The 25,000-nt window shown below is 26.6% G+C and overlaps 3 protein-coding genes across 3 annotated transcripts; all 3 read right to left on the minus strand.

Annotated features, from left to right (window-relative positions):
- Nucleotides 1-917: 917 nt before the first annotated feature.
- Nucleotides 918-23,282, minus strand: LOC127278454 (uncharacterized). Its single transcript, XM_051300188.1, has 20 exons — nt 22,859-23,282; nt 22,414-22,777; nt 21,762-22,213; nt 21,518-21,617; nt 21,341-21,445; nt 21,027-21,185; nt 18,966-19,411; nt 16,626-16,989; nt 16,305-16,570; nt 12,254-12,353; nt 9,922-10,134; nt 7,120-7,502; nt 5,102-5,293; nt 4,605-4,968; nt 3,983-4,452; nt 3,411-3,510; nt 3,086-3,190; nt 2,708-2,866; nt 1,670-1,768; nt 918-1,493 (listed from the first exon to the last, which is right to left on the minus strand). The coding sequence occupies exons 1-19, from the start codon at nt 22,954-22,956 to the stop codon at nt 1,703-1,705; spliced, it is 4,506 nt and encodes a 1,501-aa protein (XP_051156145.1). The 5' UTR covers nt 22,957-23,282; the 3' UTR covers nt 918-1,493; nt 1,670-1,702.
- Nucleotides 8,874-11,262, minus strand: LOC127278279 (odorant receptor Or2-like). The gene is made up of 7 exons (XM_051299920.1): nt 10,896-11,262; nt 10,316-10,679; nt 9,767-10,134; nt 9,523-9,622; nt 9,320-9,424; nt 9,032-9,190; nt 8,874-8,952 (listed from the first exon to the last, which is right to left on the minus strand). Exons 1-7 carry the CDS (start codon nt 10,991-10,993, stop codon nt 8,899-8,901), a joined length of 1,248 nt encoding a protein of 415 aa, XP_051155877.1. The 5' UTR covers nt 10,994-11,262; the 3' UTR covers nt 8,874-8,898.
- LOC127278276 (odorant receptor Or1-like) lies at nt 14,323-17,583 on the minus strand. Its single transcript, XM_051299916.1, has 7 exons — nt 17,144-17,583; nt 16,626-16,989; nt 16,119-16,570; nt 15,878-15,977; nt 15,595-15,699; nt 14,884-15,042; nt 14,323-14,541 (listed from the first exon to the last, which is right to left on the minus strand). The coding sequence occupies exons 1-7, from the start codon at nt 17,239-17,241 to the stop codon at nt 14,467-14,469; spliced, it is 1,353 nt and encodes a 450-aa protein (XP_051155873.1). The 5' UTR covers nt 17,242-17,583; the 3' UTR covers nt 14,323-14,466.
- Nucleotides 23,283-25,000: the final 1,718 nt, after the last annotated feature.

The following is a 25,000-nucleotide window of genomic DNA, read 5'->3' on the forward strand; positions in this document are numbered from 1 at the left end:
TCACATAATATTACATCGTCTAAATAAATTACTATACCTACATGATAATAATTCAAATAAGTTAATAAATAATAATTATTTTTTTGAATCACAAAATGATCAATTAATTAATTATTTATTGTTATTATTATTATTATTGTTGCTTTAGTAAAAACCAGGGAAAAATGTAAATTCTACAAAGTCTCTCTCTAAACAAGATCAAATTATGAAATTTTTTACATATTCACAAATTACGGGTTAGCTTTCATATACTTTTGTAATATTTTTCATTTTATGGTAACATTCACGGGGAGGATTAAAACGTAAATAATTTATCAGCATGAACATATTTCCCTTTGGTGTTTTCCATAATTTATAAAAAGCGTCCAGAGAATGAAAAATTAATTTTCTCAGCTCATGAAATATTTTCGTTTAACATCTAGATATTAAGAAAAAAAACCTTCCCCCCTTCTATTTTGAAAATAATTTTTTGTTTTAAATTTTTGATTTTATAAAAATACTGAATATTAAAAATTTTTTGAAATTAAATTTTTAATTAGAAATTGATTTAAAAACAAAAATTTGATTTATTTTTCGAAAAGATTGTTTAAGAAATATGGGCCAGTTTCATAAATAAACTAAACTCATTTGTATGCCGAGAGAGAAAGAGAACTTGGTTCTATTCATGGAATATAAGAAACATCGTCTCGATATCACTAATTCAAACCCTATGTGAAGGAACCTTTTACTTTTCTCTGTGAGTTGCTTTCATGAACTTTGTAATGAAAACCAAGGCAAAAGAATAAGAAAAAGAGAGTATCAACGCGTACATATTTTTTATTATTAAAGTCTTAATAGCAAATAGAAATTATCAAAATTCTTGGAAATTCTTAATTTTTTAAAAAATGTTTCTAAATTGTTTTTTTTCTTTGAAAATTTGTTGTTATGCCAACGAAACGAGGAAACTGTCTAATCTTGAGAGATATCTTCTTTTTATTTATAAAAGAGATACGTTCTTAAAAAGAATTTGAACCCAATATAAGTTATGTCAGGTTTAATAAATTTCTCTGACCTTTTACAGTGCAATCTTGAAAGTTTTTCTCGATTTGGCCGCACCGATGGCTCTACTATATGAGAAGCAAAAGAGAGAACAATGTATATATATATATATATATATGAACTGTCGCGATCTTACAAATTTGAAGTTTCTCTCTCTCTCTCTTGTTTTCCACCTCGATTCTGGATTTCCTCTTCTATGTTTTCTTTTGCGTTTCCTCTATCATTTCACCATCCCCCCTCTCTTTCACTCCCCCATTTCCAGTGCCACACTTTACTTTTTTGTTGGTGATGAATCCGCCAAGGAGTAGCTTTTATTTGGCCGCAGGCGCATTGCGAGGCACTGGGGCAGAAAATTGCGACTTCATCCGGCCGAACCACTGCACATATACTATTTTTTTTTCTCATGGAACGTTCCAGTATGAAAAACACGTATATTTGGCAAAATCGTACATAATCTGTCAAAAATTAAAAAACTATTTTTAATTTAGTCCACACCACAGATATGAAAAGAATTCTTTTTCGAAAAAGTCTCCCTTCATAAATATAGTTATAATTAACATGTTATATCATTTTTAAATTTAAACATATTATATTAATTTTTCAAATATCTCATTTATATTTTATTTCATACTTTGTTGCACAAAATTATTGTTTTTTTCATAATTCATTCTTCTTTTTTCACTTGTACTTGTTTTAAAATTATGAAAAAAGAGTAGGCCAATTTTATAATCTGAAAATAAAAAAACATGGAGTTTTATTGTAATAATTATGTGCATATCATAATTTTATTGCAATCTTTCGTTTTAAAAAACATATATGAAATATGGAATTGATTCGTCAAGCGGGACATATTTGAAACCGCGCGCGCGGGTCTCTACAATTCGATTTTAAAAAATGCATTCCTGATACTTTCACGCCGCGTTAGATTATTGGATTTGTGTTGATGAATAGTGTTCCGACTTTTCAGAATTGATTGAATCGTCAACTGTCAAGCACTCTGACATGAACAAAATTTCACTTATATATTGAATAAAAAAAAAAAAAATATTGAATGCATTATATGACTTATTGACGCTATTGTATATACAATATACAAATGGGCATTCATATAGAAAATTTTATTACATTTCAGAATTTTTTTAGGGCGCAATCTTCGTGAAATGTTTCATATTCCCTTTTTTCATTTGAAAGTGTCACTACTCTCGAAGGGTTGTGAACGCGATTATTTTTGCAACTCATGAATATTTTAACAATTCTATAGAGAAAATAGCAAAGTGTTAATGACTCGGGCAGCGTGAAATTTTATCGTCGTGTGCTTTCGCATAAAGTAAACTATATAATAGTGGCCTTAGGAACGTTAACTTTTGTTTCATGCGTAGAGACGAAGAGCCATTAATTACCATTCCCATAGAGTCGTTGTGTATTGTCTTGGCATAGCGTGGCTTTATTTTAGGTGCAAACACGATTACAAACACCCTTCTTTCCCCTCATTTTTTAATTCATATTCCAAAGAACGTTTTTCATTATAATATAAATCTGGTTAAGAATCTTTATTTTCTCTTTTTAATTAGTATTTCTTTTCTATTAAATTACCAATTTCCCTTTTCTGTGATTTTTATGAGATTTAACATTTTTATTTTATTTATTTTTAAAAAACGGACATACTCACTTTAAAAAAGGTGTCGACAGATAAGAGAAAGAAATATCCAACATAAAGTCGAACTGGAATCTGCATTCGTGACATAATAATACAAAGGGATTTTCTAAATTTTTTACTTGAAATTGAAGGCCATGCACATTCATAAACTGCTTCCCTTAGTTCGTCAGTCTGAAACATAAAACAATTTTTCTGTTTTTTTTTTTATTGAGTCACGCACCGGAGAATGCAAGAATGTCGATTTCGAATAGTGCAAACAATTGAAGTCTATATTTTTTTAATATTTGCTTTCTGTCAAATTTTTGTTTTATTTTTTTTCTTGCTTAAACTAACCAGTTGGCAACAGTTTTAATTTCACATTATACTTAAATTTATAGAAAATTTTAGTACCTTCATTGTAATGTCATTTGCCCTCCATGTGTAGATAAATATTTGAAAAGTCATACACATACAGTATTGTATCATAACATAAAATTGCATCGTATTTGGAGAAATCTATATAAAGTAAATAGAACAATAAAATTGTGGAGAAATATAAAAAATTATTTGTTACAAAATGGATTGTACTATTTACAAATACAAATTGTAACCAGATCTTTCTATTTGCAAAATACAAAAATAAAATAAAATTAATTACTGTAATCAAAATTTTTTTATTGTGTTAGAATAAATTCGTTTTTATAATTTAGAAAAAAAATTTGGAAATTATACTTACAACTGTCATTTCGAAACATGTTACACAAATGATAATGCTACTTGCGCATAATTGTATGACGATTCCAAATTGAAACAAATCCCTTACATCATTAACAAAACTAATAAAAAAAATTTGGTAGTAATATATAATGAAATTTAATTTAATATTATTACACGGAGGAAAAAAATTGAATAGCTTCTAATAATTACATGGATTATTTGAATCAAATAAATTTTTTTAAGTACTTGGAAAAAAATTTTAAATATGAAAAAAAAATAAAAACTTTTTTAAATATACAAACAAGTAATACTCTGAAATCAAAAAAACTATAATGGACAACAGAAACTGTTTCCTTTTTTTTGGAGTGAATATTTTTTTATCTCAAAAAAAAAAAACACTTTTCGATAAAAAAAATCTCTCTAATTTGAAAAATGTTTTTTTCAACTTTAAGAGATTTGTAAGCGGAAAAAACTATGCACACATAAAATGTATTTTAAATTTCCAATAGTTGAATATTTCGTGACTCTCTCTCTCTATATCTCTCTCTCTCTCTAAACTGACAGTTTGACATAAAAGCTTTTTTCACTTACTCGAGGATTGCTTCGTAATGCAGGGTGCATTTGGCGATACGTTCGTTTAAAGTTTTCTCCAAGTAATCTTGGTTGCTACTGAAAGTATCCTCGGGTGAATTTGTGGCTTGCAAATAACTGCGTCGTATAAGTGTCAGATTTGAAATCCCACTCTCATGGTTAGAAGGTAATTTCTTATCAGATGTTACCGTCCCGTTGGGAAATTCACAACTTAAATCTGATAAATTATTTCTATTATTATTATTATTATCCTGGACATCAACAATGTCCGTCAAATGTTTGAAATCTCGCCTCAAAATTTCTAATTGTGCCACTAACATTACAAAAAAATTTGTCGTCATCATATCGATCATTGAATCCATTGATGCTGTTGTCAATAGTAAAAGAATTTGTGATGCATAAATATATCCATAAGTTGGATTTTCCGTCACATTAAATGGATACCATGCTGCAAACAGTAATACTTTATTCTGTAAAATTTAATTTCTTTGGATATACATTTTAGTATTAAATTTTGGTAAGGACTAAAATAGAATTTTTTTTATTGAAACTGAGAAAAAAAAATTTGTAAAAATTCAAAATTGAAAGTTTAACCACTTTGGATTTTGTGATTTTTTTTTACCTGACTGCTGTCAACCAGAGGAAAAAGAATCCAACTTGCACAAGTGATCATTGATAAGACCATAAATGTCATGGAACTTGCTTTAGCGACATTTGTATAATCTTTTAACACTTCAAAATGTTCTTTTCGTTTAGGTGTAAATAGAGGATGATGTAGTCTTTGAAAAAATTCCTCTACTTTATTGCGTCTCGAAATAAATACTACGAGTTTTGCAACATAACCAACGCATGTCAATGTGAAAAATGAACTATCCACTATTTTTTGTACATCATTGCGTGTTAGATAAATGTTGATAAATTGCGTTGGTAACAATACAACAATATAAAACAATTGAAAACTATAACCGTACACATTGTACAATAACCTGTAAGGGATTTTTTTTAATTTTCCACGTTTTTTTTTTTGAATATTTAAGGAAAAAAATGTTATTTTTGATGATGAATGGATTTTGGAAAAATAGTTGCTTTTAAAAAGTAATACTGTCTGTTGCGGACAACCTTAGCACTGGATGTTTCGCTGCTGAAGGCCAAACGCCAAATAACTTGAATGTCTGTAGATTCATACTAAACGCGTCTTCGGGTCTGTAGATTTCCATTTCTGATGAAACAATTTTCTTCCACAGAGGGTTGTAGTTTTGTCGATGTCTATATATCTTATTATTGCAAAGGAGAATTTCAAATGATTGATAGTTGCGGTGAAATTTATATTATAGGTCACGTTGTATTGAATAATAGGAAGTTGTATTTTAAAGACCGCCCCTCCCCTTTTGTCATATTGTATAGAAGAAACCTTCAGCTTCCAGGAACTCTTCTATATAATTTATCATCACTCCCTAATAGAAATCGATTTGAAAATGTTTTCAAATATATCCCTCTTTTGGTTATACCCTATTGTGTTGCATCAGTAACAACTGTTTTTCAAATACAGTAATTGGTATACATATCCTCCGTTTAGTAAAAGGGATCTCATATTCTGCATTTTCAAGTCATAAATTCCTGGAATTGTTTTCCTATACCAGTACATGGAGGAATTTATGTCAATTTAATCAATAATAGGGAAATTGATTGAAATTTTGCTCTGTTATCGCGTGCAAACTCTTTGTTGACAAATATTTGAATGGATTCAAAAAAGAAACATTTGACTTTGAATGCGAAAAGAAATTTTTGTTTGCTTTAAAAATGTTAATATTTGTCTAATTTTTGGGAAATTTTTTTTTTCCTTGTAGGTAAACAGGTTTTTCTAAAAATAGTCGTATAAAAGTTATTGCACTTGGGAATACAAAAATCATATTTTTTTCTGTTAAACAAAATGTTCGTTTATTAAAAATTTCATAACATTATTCTTTAGAGCAATTATGATTTGGAACTATTTCTTCGGATTGTTAAATTGTTTCAAAAGTATGTAGAAACTGTATGCCATTTTTATTATCTGGAAATGAATATTGAAAACAAAATTTGGATTTGAATTTTCTATTTATAAATACCCTAATAAAGAAGAAATATTTAATAATGTATTTATATACTTTGAAAAATGTATCCAGTGACAAGACAAAAAACTTGCCAACAACAAGCCTGACAGGAATGTGTAAGGGAGACATAATTATGCAAAGCGACTTTCTGAATTTCATGTTTGGTACGGACATCCATGCACTTTCGTAAACAGCATCTTTCAGCTCGGCAGCCTGTATTAAATGCAAAAATATTCGTAATATATATATATATACAATATAATTTTTTTAATTTAATTTATAAAAGTAATTAAAGAATAATTCATACTTTTGCATTCTCATTAAACTATAAATTGTTTATTAACTAAAATTATTATTTTCATCTAAAACAAACAGATACTTAACCTTTATTGTAAAATCATGCCCTCGATAACAATAGAGAAATATTTCAACTAACATACATATTTGATATTGCATAATAACATAAAATTCTATAGATGATAGTGAAATCTGTAAATTAAATTTTTTTTAAAAAAAGATTAGTTAACTATTTTTCTAAAAAAAAATTACTTACCAATGTCATTTCATAAGTTGCAGTACAAATGACAATACTACTTGCACACATTTGGCTTACAATTCCAATTTCAAAGAAATTTGTAACGTCATTAACGTATCTAAATTTAATTTAATGAAGGTTTTTTGAAAAAAACGCGATTTTTATTCTTCTTTTATTTTGAACCTTTTTTTGTATATGGTTTAATTAATCCTTAATTAAATATTTAGTTTTTATCATTATAATGAGAGTAGCTTATTTTTTCTCAGAAAAATGCGCGCGCAACATTGGTGGAAATAAAGCGTCGTGATTGGTTTTTGAACGCTATCCCCACTTCTTGTATATTGCGCGCGCAGATCTTGCATCAATAAAAAGAAAATTTAAATTTAAAGAAATTTAATTATTATTAATATTATTAATTAAATTTAAATAAAATATATTATAATTAAATTGAAAATAATATAATAAATTCATTATAATTTTTAATTATTGTTAAATATCTGTGTAAAAATTACTTGATTATTTCTCTATAGTGTTCGGTGCATTTGATAATTCGTTTATTTAAAAGTCTGTCCAGTGATTCCTGATTGTTAAATGTTTGCAAATAATTTTGACATGACATTGTTTCTTTTGAATTAGATAACTGTTTTGTTTCCACTTTTTTCAAAAATAATTCACCACTCTTGTCAGCAATATCCGCCACTTGTTTGAAATCCATTTTAAGAATTTCTATTTGACCCACCATGAGAATATAAAAATTTGTTATCATTGTATCCATCATTGAGTTCACGCATGCTGTATTTATTAGCAAAAATGCTTGTGAAGAATAAGTATAGGCAAACATGGGATTTACTGATGTATTGTAGGGATACCATGATGCAAGTAATAATTCTTTCTTCTATACATATACATATCATAAATTATTTTTTTCAATTTCTTCTCAAAAAAAAACTTTTTTTCAAGTGTCAAAAAAATTATTTTACCTTATTGCTTTGCACTAGTGGAGTAATAGCCCAAATAGTGGCAGTAATTGAACACATTAATATAAATACAAAACTTGTTTGCCTCGCCAGGTTTTTGTATTTTTCAAGTACGATAAATTGTTCCTTTGTTTGTGGAGAAAATATTGGATTACGTAGTTTTTTCAAAAATTCCTTAATTTTTTTACCCCTCGAAATAATTAAAATAATTTTTGGTAGATATGCCATACAAGTCAATGTTACAAATGATGAATCAATAAGATTCTCCAAATTAGAGCGAACAACATACAAATTTATTAATTGCGGCAAAAGTACCGAGATGTAAAATATTTGAAGACAATAGCCATATAAATTATAAATGAATCTATAAAATGAAAACATTGAAATAAAACATTGAAGGAAAACAATTTTAAAAAAGTAAATTGATAATTATATATAATAATTATACATAGTAAATTGGATAAATTATTTTCTTTCAGTGCGCAAGAATTTTATAAAAATGATTTTTTTTTCAAGTAATTTTTGTGTTAATTAATTTTTGATGAACCTGAGAAAAGGATGATTTACTGCGTAAGGCCAGGCACCGAATAATTTTAGTGTACGAATACACAAAGAAAATGCGTCTTCCGGTTTATGGATATCCATTTCTTATGAATGTGAGGGGAGTTTAGCCACGAGGATGCATTATAAGGCTATCTTTTTAGTATATATGCAAGTAATCGAAAGGAATTTAAAATGATTGGCATGCGAAGACATATTCATATTATATTGTCTATGTTTATCGTAAAATATGTTACGAACCTTGTGGTGACGTCCCTTTTCATCAAAGACTCTAGTTTCGTTGAGCTTCCTCTATAATTTATCCAACGTTTAGTCGACCTGAAAATCTAATTTCGACATATTTCACAACCCCCCTATTTATCCTTACAACCAAAGTCCATAGTTATTCTCCTCTATATTCTCCGAGAACTATTATTTTCATATAAATATTTTATTCCTAGTCAGATTCGTTATGTTCTCTCTGTTAAAATATTCGAATATCCGAATTTTTTTTTTAAATCTCATTGGGACTTTTTAGGAAAATTGAATTTTCTTTATTGTTTATCAAAGATCATTATAACTATGTTAAAATAAAATTCTTCTTTCGAATAAAAAAAAAAATTAAAAATTTGTAACAAAGGTGAACAAAATTTTATTTGGGAGAATTTTATCAATAAGTTAACAATGAAAAATGATTGTATTTTCTGTTAACTTTACAATGATTTTTTTAAAATTATAGTTAAACTACACTGGCAATTTATATATTTATTTTTTTCAGAAGTGGACTTGTTTTAAAAGAATATAAAAGGTATAAGACATTTTTATAATCTGAAAAGAAAATCTTATTTTTGTAGATTTTTTTTGTAGATTTTGTAAATTTTTAACATATATTGATAAGTAAATTTACCTTGAAGAAAGTGTCGACAGACAATAAAAAAAATTTTCCGACACATATTGTTAAAGGCACTTGAAGGTGTGACATTATAATGCAAATGGATTTTCTGAATTTTTTATTTGGTATTGACATCCATCCGCATTCGTAAACTGTATTTTTTAGTTCTGCTGTCTGTAAAAAATAATTCCTAAATTTTCTTTTCACCAAATTTTGTTCTTAATTTGTTACATTAAGTTTTCCGTTAATTAATTAATGAAAGCTTCTTAAAATGTTAATGTTTAATTTAAAAAAATTAATTACCTTTATGGTGATGTCATTACCACGCCAAGTATAAATAAATATTTGATACAACATGCACAATTGATACAGAAAATACATATAAAATTGCACCGTAGTTGGCGAAATCTATGAAAAGAAACTAAATTTAGAATAAATAGTACAGAAACTAAAAATCCTACTTAGTTGTGATTAATTACTAATTCGTTTTGTATTTAATGACTTACTAATGTTATTTCGAAAGTTGTTGCACAAATAATAAAGCTACTGACGCAGACTTGTACCACAATTCCAATTTCAAAAAAATTTGTTACATCATTGACAAATCTAAGTGGATTAAAATAATGTATTATCTACATTAACAAGTATTTATAAATATTAAAGTATTTAATTGTTTACTCAAAATAAATAAAATTTCTAATATTCATAGAAAAGAATAAAAAAAATGTTCACTTACTACCATTAACTTACTTGATAATTGCTTGGTATCGTAACAAGCATTGAATTATTCGGTCATTTAATATATTGTCTAATACTTTTTCATTATAATAAAAAACATTCTCTAAAGAATGGGACGATCTTAAGGATTTATCAACGACTAAATTTTTATTTTTATTTGAGCTTACTGCAACAAAATCTGTTAATTCACGAAAATCTTGTTTGAGAATTTCCATTTGTCCCACCATAACAACATAAAAATTGGTCGTCATTATATCAATCATTGAATTCATAGCTGCTGTCGTTAGCAAAAGAATTGTTTGCGAAATGTATGTGAATGCATAAGCGGGATTTACTGTTGCATTGTATGGATACCATGCAGCGTAAAGTAATGTCTTTACCTAAAAATTGTGATTTTGAATTTCAAAAAAAAATTTTCTTTCAAATTAATTTTTAATTCAAATCATATCAAGTATGTCTAAATATATTGAGAATAAATCCAATAGCGAATTAGTTGGTTGCAATTCTGTATTTGATCTATTTCTAATTTGTTGTTATAAATTATTATTATTATATTTATACCTCTCTGTTTTCAACTAAGGGAAAAACTATCCATAATACACAAGTGCCGAGTGATAAAGAGAGAAATGTAATGGAACTTGCTCGTCCTGTAATTGCCGATTTTTTCATTATATTCAAATGTTCAATTCTTCTTGGAACAAAAATTGGATCGTGCAATCTTTGAAAGAATTGTTCAATTTTTTTGCGTCGAAATAAAAAAACAACAAGTTTCGATGCATAACCAACACAAGTCAATGTGAAAAATGAACTATCAACAAGTTCTTTTAAATCAGTTCGCATAATATACATGCTTGTAAATTGTGACGGTAAAAGTCCTCCAATATAATAAAAATGGATAGCATAACCATAAAGTTTGTAAATAAAGCTGTAAAATGACAATTAGCAGAGAAAATTTCATTTTGATTAAAGTAGAATAAAAATTTTACTCCATAAGGTTTCGTTTACCTCTGTATATGGAATCAAAAATTTTGACAATTGTACAAAAATATGTATGTTTAAACAAAATGACATTTTATTTCATTTTGTTTGAACATAAATTTTTAAACATTAATTTTGTTATACGAATGCAAAAGAGGAAAACCTTAAGAGGGGATGTTTTATTGAGGAAGGCCAAACGCCAAACAATTTGAATGTTCGAAGATTTATAGCAAATGCATCTTCCGGTCTATAGACTTCCATTTCTTGGTGGGGAAATTTTCCTCTCTAAGAGAGGATGTACTTGTGTCACAGGGTTGCAATATATTTACTACCTTTAATATGCAAGTAATTCAAAGTTGCTGGAAATGATTGGCATGTTACGATATATGCGAAATGTGGATCTATATCTTGTTTTGCAGTATCGCAAAATAATAGAAACGCCCCCTTATTATTGTGAGCTAAAGTTTCCTGAAACTAACTCTATAATTTAGCCAACCCATGAATCGATTTTTAAAAACATTGTTACGAAATATTTTTGCGTACTGAACAATACAGGAGATGTCTTTATCGCTACATTGGAATTAAATTAAATTGTATTATATACTGTCAATCCTTTTATTCTTTATCTTCAATTACCTAACTGATTGGGAGAATATTTTTGGGAAAAACATGAATATATGAAACATTTTGAGATATAACACTTGGTGCATAATTATATTTGCGTAATTAAAATACATGTTTTTTTCAATTTGTACTAAAAAATTAGACATCGAAAATTAATGTGTACTTCAGTAATTTACTTCATTTATTTTGATCGTTGACTTGTTTCAAAAGAACGAATAAGGAATAAGACATTTTCATAATCTGAAAAGAAATTTTACAGCACTGAAATATAATTAATTTTTTAAAACTTTTGATCTCTTTTAATTTTTGTTTTAAATTACTTACATTATTTATTAATATTAACAATGTAGGAAAATAAACTTACTTTCAAGAAAGTATCGACAGATAACAGAAAGAATTTTCCTACACATATTGTTAAAGGAACTTGTAGATGTGACATTATAGTGCAGAGGGATTTTCTGAATTTTGAACTTGGTACTGACATCCACTTGCAATTATAAACAGCATCCTTTAGTTCTGTGGTCTGTAATATATAATTCGTATTTATTTAATAACAAGTATTTTGTAATAATACATTTTTGTACCAATTAAATTTTAATTAAAATTTAATTATTTAATTAAAAGTGCTGTTAAACGTTTATATTGTAAGTTATAATGGTTAACATAAAAAAATTGCATAAATCCTTAAATATTTGATCTGACATAATTATTTACTTTTATAGTAACGTCATTACATCGCCATGTATAAATAAAAATTTCAAATAACATGCATCCTTGATACAGCATGTACTTATAAAACTGGAATGTAGCTGGTGAAATCTGAGATAAAAAAGTGTTTAATAATTATGGAACAGAATTCATTGTCGATTTAGTAGATTTATTGTAAAGATAACTTACAGTTGTTATTACGTAACTTGTTGTGCAAATGACAACACTACTAACGCAGACTTGTACCACAATTCCAATTTGAAACAAATTTGTCACGTCACTAACGAATCTAAATGAAATAAAATATATAATTCTTTCAATTAATTTTGTAACAATATTTTATCCCTTAAGGGATTAATGGATCTTAAAAATAATCATATGAAAAAGATATCAGTAATTATTTTTCACTTACTTCATAATTGCTTCATATCGCAATAGGCAGTGGATAATTCGGTCATTTAATATTTTCACTAATTCTTTTTCATTGTTATAAATTACATTCCTGACAGAATGAGTTGATTTTATATACAAATTTTTTAGCATTGCTTTGTTTATATTATGAAAATTTGAAAAATGTGTTACTAATTTTTTTCCATTATAATCAATGCTTTCAAAAACAACTGAATTTTTATTTGAAAATTTAATAATCGCTTCCTTTGAATCATTTACAGCACTAAAATCTGCTAATTCACTGAACTCTTGTTTGAGAATATCCATTTGTCCCACCATAATAACATAAAAATTAGTCGCCATTATGTCAAGCATAGAAGCCATAGCACATGTTGTTAAAAAATGAATTGTTTGAGTAATATATGTGTATACGTAAGCGGGATTCATTGTTACATTGTATGGATACCATGAAATGTATGGTAATGTCTTTTCCTAAAAATTTCAATTTACTTCAAGGAGTGTCACCACCTACATTTAGAGTAATTCAACGTTATATAAATAATCAGTTTTTGATATACCTATACCTTTCTATATTTAAATAATGGTAAACTGATCCAAAATGTCCAAGTGAGAAATGCCAATGACAGAAATGTAATTGAAGTTACTTGTGCTATAGTTGTAGATTTTTTTAATATATTCAAATGATCCTTTTGTCTTGGAAGGAAAATTGGACCGTTTAATCTTTGGAGAAATTCTTCTATTTTTTTACGCCGCAAAAGAAATATAAAAAATTTTGTTGCATATGCAACACATGAACATATGTGAACACAATTATTTATAACTTCTTCTAAGTTATCATGCTTCATATACAGGTTCATGAATAGTGGCGGAAAAACTCCTATTATATAATACATGTGGATTGCAAACCCATAGAGTTTGTAAATAAATCTGTAAAACCACAGAAAAAAAATGTTCTGTATGAAATGAAACATTTTTGTAATTGTATGAAAATTTATGATTAAAAATGAAAAAAAAATAATTTTATTAAATATAAGTTTTATTATATTTGCAAAACATTAATGGCCAACCTTAACATGGGATGTTTTATTGAGGAAGGCCAAACGCCAAACAATTTGAATGTTCGAAGATTTATAGCAAATGCATCTTCCGGTCTATAGACTTCCATTTCTTGGTGGGGAAATTTTCCTCTCTAAGAGAGGATGTACTTGTGTCACAGGGTTGCAATATATTTACTACCTTTAATATGCAAGTAATTCAAAGTTGCTGGAAATGATTGGCATGTTACGATATATGCGAAATGTGGATCTATATCTTGTTTTGCAGTATCGCAAAATAATAGAAACGCCCCCTTATTATTGTGAGCTAAAGTTTCCTGAAACTAACTCTATAATTTAGCCAACCCATGAATCGATTTTTAAAAAAAATTTTGACGAAATATTTCTGTACTGAACAATACAGGAGATGTCTTTATCGCTACATTGGAATTAAATTATAAAATCCATGTATAGGCTTTAAAGTTTCCAAGTTTTCAGCTGATGAAATTACTGTCAGCAATTATTAACTAAAGAGACTTTTTTTATAAAAAAAAATTCTTGAATTTAATTTGTTTTCTTCAATTAAATGGTAAGAGGAAAATATTTATATTTGCAAAAAGAAAAATAAAAGGACACCATATATATAGTTTAATTATTATTTTATTATCTTATTCAAGAAATTTGTTTTAACGTAATAAAATTTAAAAAAAACCAAAGGTAGAACAAAATTAACGTAAAACTTTGACAATTTGTCAAATATTTCAAAAATACATATATAGAAATTTTCGAAGTAACTTGTATATAACCATAATATAAGAATATAGAGGTCATATGGTTTTTGCGTTTGATATTTTACATGAAAATAATTAATTATACATATATTATCTAAATACCTAATATAAAATGAAATTTTCACTTCAGCGATGAAATGTTTTGAACATTATATTAAAGTATGTTTCATTTTTGCTGCAATTCCTTTTTGATGTTAACTTGTTTTAGAAGAACGTAAAACGTGTAGGCTAATTTTATTATCTGTCAAAGAATGATTTTTTTTATCGCAAAAAGAAAAATTAATAAAATTTATTACGACAAAAGTAAAAATTACAGAATTTATTAGTGGATTTTTTCAAATTCTTTTTATTAATTAATTATTATCTTAATTAGATAATTATTATTATATTTTATTAATTTAACATTATAGTTGGATTATTTACTATTGAAAATTAAAAATTTTAATTAAAAAATTTGTTTATATACATTTTTGTTAATATAAGATTGTAAATTTTTAAAAATATGAAAATAAATATTTCAATTAAAAAAAGAATTAGAATTAATAAAATATTATTTGTATATCAATAGTGAAAAATAACTTACTTTCAAGTAAGTGTCGACTGATAATAAAAAGAATTTTCCAACACGCAGTGTTAATGGAACTTGCAATTGTGACATTATAATGCAAAGTGATCTTCTGAATTTTACATTTGGTACGGATATCCATCCACATTCATAAATTGCATCCCTCAGCTCTGCAGTCTTAGAGCAAATAAATTATATTCACTTTTTTAAATTATTAATTCTTAAAATAATCAAATTATTTGCCTTATTAGTAGAAAGTTATTGTTTAAAAAAAATTATGACAATGGACTTTTTTTAAAAAGTTAATCATTCACCAAAAAATAAGGGAATTTTCCATTTTATGCAAATTTCTCATTTTGATGCAACTTTTTCTTTCATTTCCGGTTAAAAAGGTTCTTTTCTATTGAGAGAATTTCCTTTTCATTTAAGAGGATGAATGTGTCCTATTAAAGAAGGATTTCAAAAAAGGGGATCATTTTTTCTACACCAATTGTCAAATAATGTTTGTAACATATTGATGAAGATAAAATTTATCTTCTCTTCAGATCCTCACAATTTCAAAAATGAGAATAAAATTTGGCTTAAAGGAGAATATCTTTGTTTCGAGAGAATAAAGTTCGCGACTATTAGAAAATAAATCTTATCAATGTGAAATTAATTTTTTCTTAATTTTCAAAGTTAACTTTAAAGGCGTTATTAATATTTGATTCTTTGTTAAAATTAAGTTACCTTTATGGTAATAGTATTTCCGCGCCAAGCAAAAATGAATATTTGATACAAGATGCATAATTGATATTGTAGGAGCATGTAAAATTGTAATGTAGTTGGCGAGATCTAAATAAACAAGAACAAATTTGGTTAAATTTAAAAAAAAAATAAAAATAGGTAAATTTAAATAAAATGTGTAAAATAAAATATATGTGCAAAAAGTATAAAAAGTAAGAAAAAAAATCTTCTTTCTCTAGAAATATATTCGCATTACAAACAAACAAATTTTTTCCCAGTGACTTACCGATGTCATTTCATAAGTTGTAGTACAAAATATAATGCTAGTCACGCAAACTTGTACCACAATTCCAATTTGAAAAAAATTTGTTACGTCATTAACAAATCTAAATGTAGTAAAATCATCTCACTCTTTAAAATTGAATCAAACTTTTTTTTGACATTGAAAATTAAGATAATTCACAAAAACGTTGAAAATTTAAAGAAATAGACATTTTGTTATTAATAAAAAATTATATCAAACCTACTTGATAATTGCCTCGTATCGTAAAGTACAATTGATAATCCGATTATTTAGTATTATGTCTAATGAATTGTCATTGTCATAAAAAACATTTTTAACAGAGCTGACCGATTTTAAATACAAATCGTATGGTATTTTTGTATTAAATTCATGAGTTAATTCTTTTCTGTTTGAATGAAATTTTTCACACTTGACTGAATTTTCATTAGACCATCCATTTGTTGTAATTTCCGAATGATTGATAACAACAAAATCAGTTAATTCACGAAAATCAAGTTTAAGAATTTCAATTTGCCCCACCATAAGAATAAAAAAATTTGTCGTCATCATGTCAATCATTGTATCCATAGCAGCTGTTGTTAATAAAAGAAGTGTTTGTGACAAATAAGTGTAACCATAAGCTGGATTTATTGTTGTATTATAAGGATACCATGCGACAAACAATAATGTTTTCTCCTGGAAAATTAAATTAAAAAATTTTATAAAGAAACAAAAAAATTAAAGTCCATACCTCTTTATTTTCGACCAATGGAAAAATAATCCAGGTAATACATGTTGTCATTGCTATTGAGAGTAATGTCATAGAAGTTGTTCTTGCTGTATCTGCTGATTCTTCTAATAAATCAAAATGCTCCTTTCGTCGTGGAATAAAAATTGGATCGTGTAATCGTTGAAAAAATTCTTCCACTGTTTTACGTCGAGATATAAAAACAATAAATTTCGATGCATATGCAATACAACTCAATGTGAAAAAAGAACTATCCACAAGTTCTTGTACATTATTTCGCATAATATATATACTCATAAATTGTGCCGGTAATAGAATGGCAATATAAAAAAAATGTATAGCATAACCATAAAGATTGTGAAAAAATCTGCAAACAACAAAAAATTATTCAGTTGAATAAAAATGTTAGATTCTAAATTTTTTATATTATGAAAAAAATGTATGCAAAATTTTAAGATTAAAAATATAATATAATTTATTTTAAGACTTGATTATCGAGTGTAATAATTTTTTAAAAAAACCTTAAAACTGGATGTTTTACTGAGGATGGCCAGACACCGAATATTTTAAATGTCCGTAAATTCATACCAAATGCGTTTTCCGGTCTATAGAGTTTCATTTCTTCGAAGCAATTTTCCACAAAGAGGGTTGTATTTTAGTCGAATAGTTAGTTGCATTAAAATTGTTAGTTGGAAATAATCGGAAGGGATTATTTGAAATGATTGGCATATCGCGTTCATGTAAGGGGAAGGGGGTGGATCCATATATGTCCGTATCGTGAAATAATGAGAAATGTTTCCTCCACTTTCCTGAAACTAAGTCTATAATTTAACAAGGTTTCGAAATCAATTGCAAAACATCGTTTTGTAATATTTTAGTATTCTTCTCTATTACTGATACTATTATTATCATTATTATTTTGTACATATGTTGCTGTAATCCACATTTATAAATGTGAAATTGTTTTGAATTTAAGATTCTTTTGAAAGAAAAGAAAGAATTTTTATTGAAGAATAATTGTAATGATAATGATTATAAAAATTTGGAAAATAATGATTATAATAATAATTTATTATAAAGATAATAAAAATAAACAGTTAATAATAAAATTTTTTCTAATTTTCAAAAGATGATATTATTTACAATTAACGGATTTTTTAGATTTGAAAAAGTATCCACATGTTAATGTAAAAATACAAATATTATTAGAAATTGTGGAAAAATAATAAATACTATAACTATAATAATTTATATTCGTTGTGTAGATTTTTCAAATTTTATTTGAAAATATAAAATAGACTGAAAAATATAAATTGATATATATTTTGACAAAATTGAAATATTTTTAAAAAGTAAGTGAAGGTATGTAAAACGATTTTAAATATTTTTCAAACAACGAATAAAATTTGAAGACACAAAAAAAACCGTAATCATTCTTTGTAAAAACATTTAGTTTTTTGGAAAAAATGTTGTAATTTTTTTTCCTTTTCATTTTATTCAATTTGTTGGATTTTTTTTGACGTTAACTTGCTTCAAAAGAATGTAAAATGAGTAGGCAATTTTTATAATCTAAAAAGAAAAAATATCTTTTAAGAAAATTTTAAAGAATTATTTTTACAAAATTCTATATGAAAATATGAATGTATATTTATCTTTTCTTTATTTTAATAAATAATAATAATTCTTACTTTAAAAAATGTGTCGACTGATAAAAAAAAGAATTTTCCAACACACAATGTCAAAGGCACCTGCAGTCGGGACATTACAATATAAAGTGATCTTCTAAATTTAATATTTGGCACTGTTATCCATCCACATTCATAAATTGCATCTCTCAATTCAATTGTCTGGCAAAAAGAAACAGATAATTTTTTTTAGAGATTTTATTAATTTATATTTATTTTATTTATAATTTTTATATTTTGATAAATTACCTTTAAGGTAATATTATTTCCCCTCCAGGTGTAAAGAAATATTTGATACATGATGCAAATTTGATATTGTAGAAACATATAAAACTGCAATGTAGTAGGAGATATCTGAATAATAAACAAAGTTAAGTTTACAAAAAAAATTGTAGAACAAATACTAAAGAATGAAAAAATGAAACTTTGTAAAAAAAATTTCAATAAACATAACTTACTGATGTCATTTCGTAAGTTGTAGTACAAATAATAATACTACTTGTACAAACTTGTACTATAATTCCAATTTGAAAAAAATCGGTTATATCATTAACAAATCTAAATATAATAAAACATTGTTTTAACATTCAATTTTGAACTTTATATCTTTACACCCAATATTCTTAAATGATTAATAATTTTTTTGAATCTCACTTACTTATAAATTGCCTGATATCTTAATGTACATTTAATGATTCGATTATTTAAAATTTTTTCCAATGAATTGATATAATCGAAAACATCATCCCTTGAATTGGTCGCCTTTAAATATATATCGTAAGATATTGTTCCTTTGAGATTAACAAAATTTGATAAATCAATGTGAGTTAGATTTTCATTATTGACTACTCCATTTTCAAAGTTAATATCAACATTTTTGATATCATTTCCTGTGAAAAAATCTGTCAATTCTTTGAAATCGAGTTTAAGAGTTTCCATATGTCCCACCATAATAACGTAAAAATTCAACGTCAGCATATCTATCATGGAATTCATAGTCGCTGTCGTTAGTAAAAGAAGTGTTTGACAAACGTATGTGTATTCATAAGCTGGATTTACTGTTGCATTGTACGGATACCATGCTGGGAATAGTAACGTTTTTTCCTGCGATTGCAAAAAAAGGCGTTACACTAAAAAATAAAAAAAAATTACTTCATTCAAATAAATTGGTTACTTGACTATTATCAAATAAATATTTCCTTGAACCAAATAATTTTTATTTCAGTCAAGTAAATTCATCAAGTAAACGATTATTTGAATCAAATTTTTTGTTTTCATTGTACTATTGTATTGTCTTTTACATTTTAATTTGTATTGTATTGTTATTATCAGCAATTATTTTTTTTAAATCATTTTGAGTAGAATAAATTGTAATACCTGTTTCATATCAACCAAGGGAAAAATAATCCAAGTAACACAAGTTGCTAATACTAGAGAAATATAAATCATAGTATTTGTTCTAGCTGCAATTGTATATTCATTCAACACATCAAAATGTTTCTTTCCTTTTGGATAAAAAATTGGTTGTCTTAATCTATCGAAAAATTCTTCAATTTTGTTACGTCGCAATATAAACACAATAAGTTTCGATGCATATCCAATGCAAGTCATTGTGAAAAAAGAATTATCCACAAGTTCTTTTAAATCACCTCTCATTATATATAAACTCATAAATTGTGTCGACAAATGTCCAACGATATAATAAAAATGCATTAAATAGCCGTAAAATTTGTAAATTAATCTGAAAAATAGGGGGGAAAAAATATTTCAATTTGAGAATCGTACTTTTTTTGTGTTTGGGAAAAATTTATAAAGGATTGAAATAATAAAACCTTAACAGGGGATGTTTTATTGAGGAAGGCCAAACACCAAATAATTTGAATGTCAAAAGATTCATATCAAATGCTGCTTCCGGTCTATAGACTTCCATATTAATGTAAAGAATTTTCTTTTTTCTCTCTATAAAAAATTTGTACACATGAAAATTTGCATTAAATTTATTTTATGTAAAAAGTAGAAGGTAGTTTGAGAAATGATTGATATGTTTCAATATAAGCTTGTTACTCTCTCGTAAAATAATAGCAAGTTGAAGAAACATACACCCTTCTGTTGTTGAATTCAGTTTCCTGAAACTTACTCTATAATTTAACAACCATTGAAATCGATTAGGAAACTACAGCTTTGTCGTATTTCAGTATTTTCTCTATTATATTGTCGCACTGAAAGTCATTTCTATTGTCATTATAAATATATATATATATACATATATGCTCACTTTGAATATGAAATCCTTTATGAATATTATAAGACTGTTTTATAAAACCAATTCTAAAATTCTCTGTACCTAAATATTCCTTTTAAGACAGTGGAATATGAATTATTATTATTAACACTATTATGATGGCTAAATGGTAATTTTGATATTCGATAAAAAAGATAAGAAAAGCAATTTTTGAATTTTTCGTTTATTCAAACACTATTTATTTATTTTAACACTGACATTCAACTTTCAGTGTTGAATATTTGTGATAGTAAATAATTGAACAATCTTATTATTTTAATTCATATTTTAATTTCCCTTTTTTCTGGAATTAATCTGTTTTAGAAGTACAAAGAAAGAATATGCTAATTTTATAATCTGAAAAATGAATAAACTATTGTTTTTGAATGTTTCCTAATAATGTAAAATTATTATATTTTTTTCCCCAACTATACTCACACCAAAAAAAGTATCGACTGATAGAACAAAAAATTTACCAACACTTAATTTCATTGGTACTTGTAATGGTGACATAATAATGCAAAGTGACTTTCTAAATTTTGAATTTGGAATTGACATCCATGCACATTCGTAAACTGCATCCTTCAACTCGGTAGTCTGTTATTTTTCGAAAATGAAAAAATTTACAGTACCGTCGGAAATTGTCGGTACAATTTCTGATGGTACTGTATACCAAAAAATTTATACCAAATTATACCAAATTTATACCAAATAATAGTAATATATTTGTTTCTTAATATTAGATTTTTCACCTTTACTGTTATGTCATTTCCTCGATATAAATAGATGAATATTTGAAATAACATACATAGTTGATATTGAAGAACAACGTAAAATTGTAAAGTAGTTGGCGAAATCTAGAAATTTAAAAGTTATTTTATTTGATTCGAAATTAGAATCGACATTTCAGAAAAAAAATTACAACTTACAGACGTCATTTCGTAACTTGTGGCACAAATGATAATGCTACTGGCGCAAATTTGTGCCACAACTCCAATTTGAAATAAATCTGTTACGTCATTAACAAATCTAAATTTCAAAACAATCACTTTCAATCCAATAATGACAAAATAGAAAAATAATTTTTACTTGTACAAAAAAATTTAACAGAAATAATATAAAATTTTATTCAATTGTTCTATGACACTTAAACAAATGAACAATTATTCTTACTTGACTATTGCTTGATAACGTTGAGTGCATTTTATAACTCGATCGTTTAATATTTTATCTAATTTCTCTTCATCAGAATAATTGGAATCTTTAATTGATTTTGTTTGAAATTTTTCTATTTTTTCATCATTATAAATTTCAGTATTTTCCATTATTTCCTGTTTGTCGAAATGTACATCTTCATTAATAAATTTAGTAATTTGAGAGAATTGATAATTTTGATCAATATTATTATTTTTCTGAACTATTGTTGCTAGTTCTCTAAAATCTTGTTTCAATAATTCTAATTGTGCCACCATGAGCACATATAAATTGGCAGTCAACATATCTATTTGAGAATTCATTGATGCTGTTGTCAATAATAAAATTGTTTGTAAAGCATATGTGTAGCCATAAGCTGGCTCAACTGTCGCATTATATGGATACCATGCTGCAAATAGTAATACTTTATCCTACAAAATAAACATCATTATAATTAACTGAGAAAAATAGTTTTTCGAAAATAATTTAGTTTTACAAAAATTTTATTTTAACTAATAATTTTTAGTTAAATATACATATTTAGTTGAAGGAAATATTTATTTGATAATAGTCAAGTAATCGATTATTTGTATCAAATAATTTTTTTCCTATATAATTTCCCAAATATTACCTCTTTGCCTTCTATTAACGGAAATAAAATCCAGCTTCCAACTGTTAAAACTGTCAAGCTCACGTATATCAGTGTAGATACTCGTGCAGAAAGAATAAAATCTTTCAAAACTGTCAGATCTTCTTTTCGTTTTGGTGCGAAAATTGGTTGATGTAATCTTGTGAAAAAATTATCAATTTCTTTACGACGCAATAGAAAAACAATGAGTTTTGTAATATAACCAACACATGTTAATGTGAAAAAAAAGCTATCGATTAATTTTTCCAAATCATTTCTCATAAGATAGATATTGATGAATTGTGTTGGTAAAATTCCCAACACATAGAATAATTGTACACTATAACCGTATATTGTATAAAAGAATCTAGAATTAAAATATTTAATGCAGAGTTTACACATCTCGATAATCAGTCTAAAAATATGAAAAAGAAATTTTTTTTCTAACCTTAATGTACGATTTTTGATAACTGACGGCCATAATCCGAAGAATTTGAAAATTACAAGATTCATTCCAAATGCATCCTCGGGTCTATAGACAAGCATGTTGCAAAACACTGTTAATATTTTCGGGAAATATTGAAAATCGAAGAAAGTTGGAGTATTAATTGTTGTGTAAAATAATGCCGATGAAAGGAGTCTCTAGATATAATCATATATAGTGCAAATACCCAGAACTGTTTTATTATAATTACAGTTTTCCACTTGTTACACAAAGGTTTCCGTATGACATTTTCAAACTATCATCAACGTATCTAAAATTTCAGCTTCGATCATATTTCACCCTCATATTCATTTAGATGACTATTCTTGTCCTTAAGAAAATTATCTGTTAGCTTTAGCTTAGTATTTATAATTGCATAGTGTATACTCTGCAAACATCAGGAAGTAAGTTATAATGACTACCTTATGCTTTTAAAGAGATCGAAGTTATATACCTTTTGTCAATTGATTAAATTTAGTCAATTTTCATCGATTGACAAAGGTGACTTCGGTTTGTTTCTGCCTGTTGCTACTTTCTAGTCGTCATTTGTCTCGCATAAGAGAATCATTAAATTTCTTTCTGCTGATGATAACTATTATATTTTACTATAATAAATAAGGAAAAAGTTTCAGTTCGTTAAAAAACGAATTTATATTTATAGTAAAATTTTTTTTTCTATTGCAAAAAAATTTTAAAGTCAAAGTTAATAATACACATTTGCACTAAATGGACTATTCTTGGCATATATATTGACCTTTAAAGAGTGACCTACTAATTATTTTAGAACAAATTAAAATAGTGAACTCTAAAATTAATTACATGTCAGTGCTCTCTCTCTTTCTCTCTTAGATTGAATAAACTGAAGGAATCTATCTTGCCGGGAACAAATACCGTGATGACCCAAATATCAACGAATATAGCAAGATGATGATAGAAGAGAGAGAGAGAGAAAATATGTGATCGCTGTGTAATGAAAGATAATGAAGCAGGTGCTTCCAGTTTCTGGGTCGGGAAAAAAATTAATCTATCCTACTCTATGCGGATGTAACCTATTTATGTATATATGAAAAAGATATTCAAGATTAAAGTTGCATTCAAATTATTCATTATCCGCATACTTTTTGGTTACTAAAAAACAAAAATTTGGGTTTCAATTAAGTTTTATTTGAATCAAATAAAAATATATTTGTCTCAACAAATTAAATTTTATTTAGCGCAAATAAAATTTTTATTTAAACTGAATTAATTTTATTTAGAGCAAATGAATATATATATATACGTATAAATTTAATAATATTTCGAATGCATCAGAATGGTAACATTAGCATAGAGGTGTCATTATATAATCATAGAAATATGATAATCCACAATTATGTTAAATTAAAATCATATAGCTTTGGAAAATAATATTCACATACATATTTATTCCTTCAGGCAATGTACGCCATTCAGGATGAAAATATATAGAAAAAAGACGATTTGGAATTCTGCAAGAGGGAATTGAAGAGATAGAGAGAAAGAGAAAAAACAGTGCTAATGCTGACTTCAAAATTGGCATGGAACTTGAGGGTGGGGGTAAGGGAAGACGATGGAAATCCTATGCCAAATTGGTACAATATTTGTTGTGCACTGTATATGTACGTATGCGTATATACATTTCTATGTACACAGTATTCTGCATACAAGGGTTCCGTTTACATCGTGGATTCATCACCTTGTCTTGTTGTCGTGAAGCTGATATTTTGATTACATTCAGAAAATTTATAAGTAAAATCATTTTTATTTCATTGAGAAATTTTTAATCTATCTTTCCCGGGGGTCGATTATGTAATACCATTTCCACTTCCACTTTTACCCTTTCGCTTTCACTTTCACCATTCCACTCCCATCCTTTCACTTATAGAAGTGAAAGTAGAAGAGTAAGGGCAAAAGCGGAAATGGAATCGTGAATTACATAATCGACCCTCTGATTTATTATCCCTTCTCTAGATTATTTTAATAGGGTCAAAATAGAACGCTTTAAATACTTCATTGTGATCATTATATTCATAATCGAGAGGTTTTAATTCTCTAGGGCTGAAAGTAGACATTTTAGTCCTTACATTG

This window comes from Leptopilina boulardi, unplaced genomic scaffold, assembly GCF_019393585.1.
Source record: "Leptopilina boulardi isolate dan_hultmark-lab unplaced genomic scaffold, ZJU_Lbou_2.1 LbouV2_202, whole genome shotgun sequence".
Classification (NCBI taxonomy): domain Eukaryota; kingdom Metazoa; phylum Arthropoda; class Insecta; order Hymenoptera; family Figitidae; genus Leptopilina; species Leptopilina boulardi.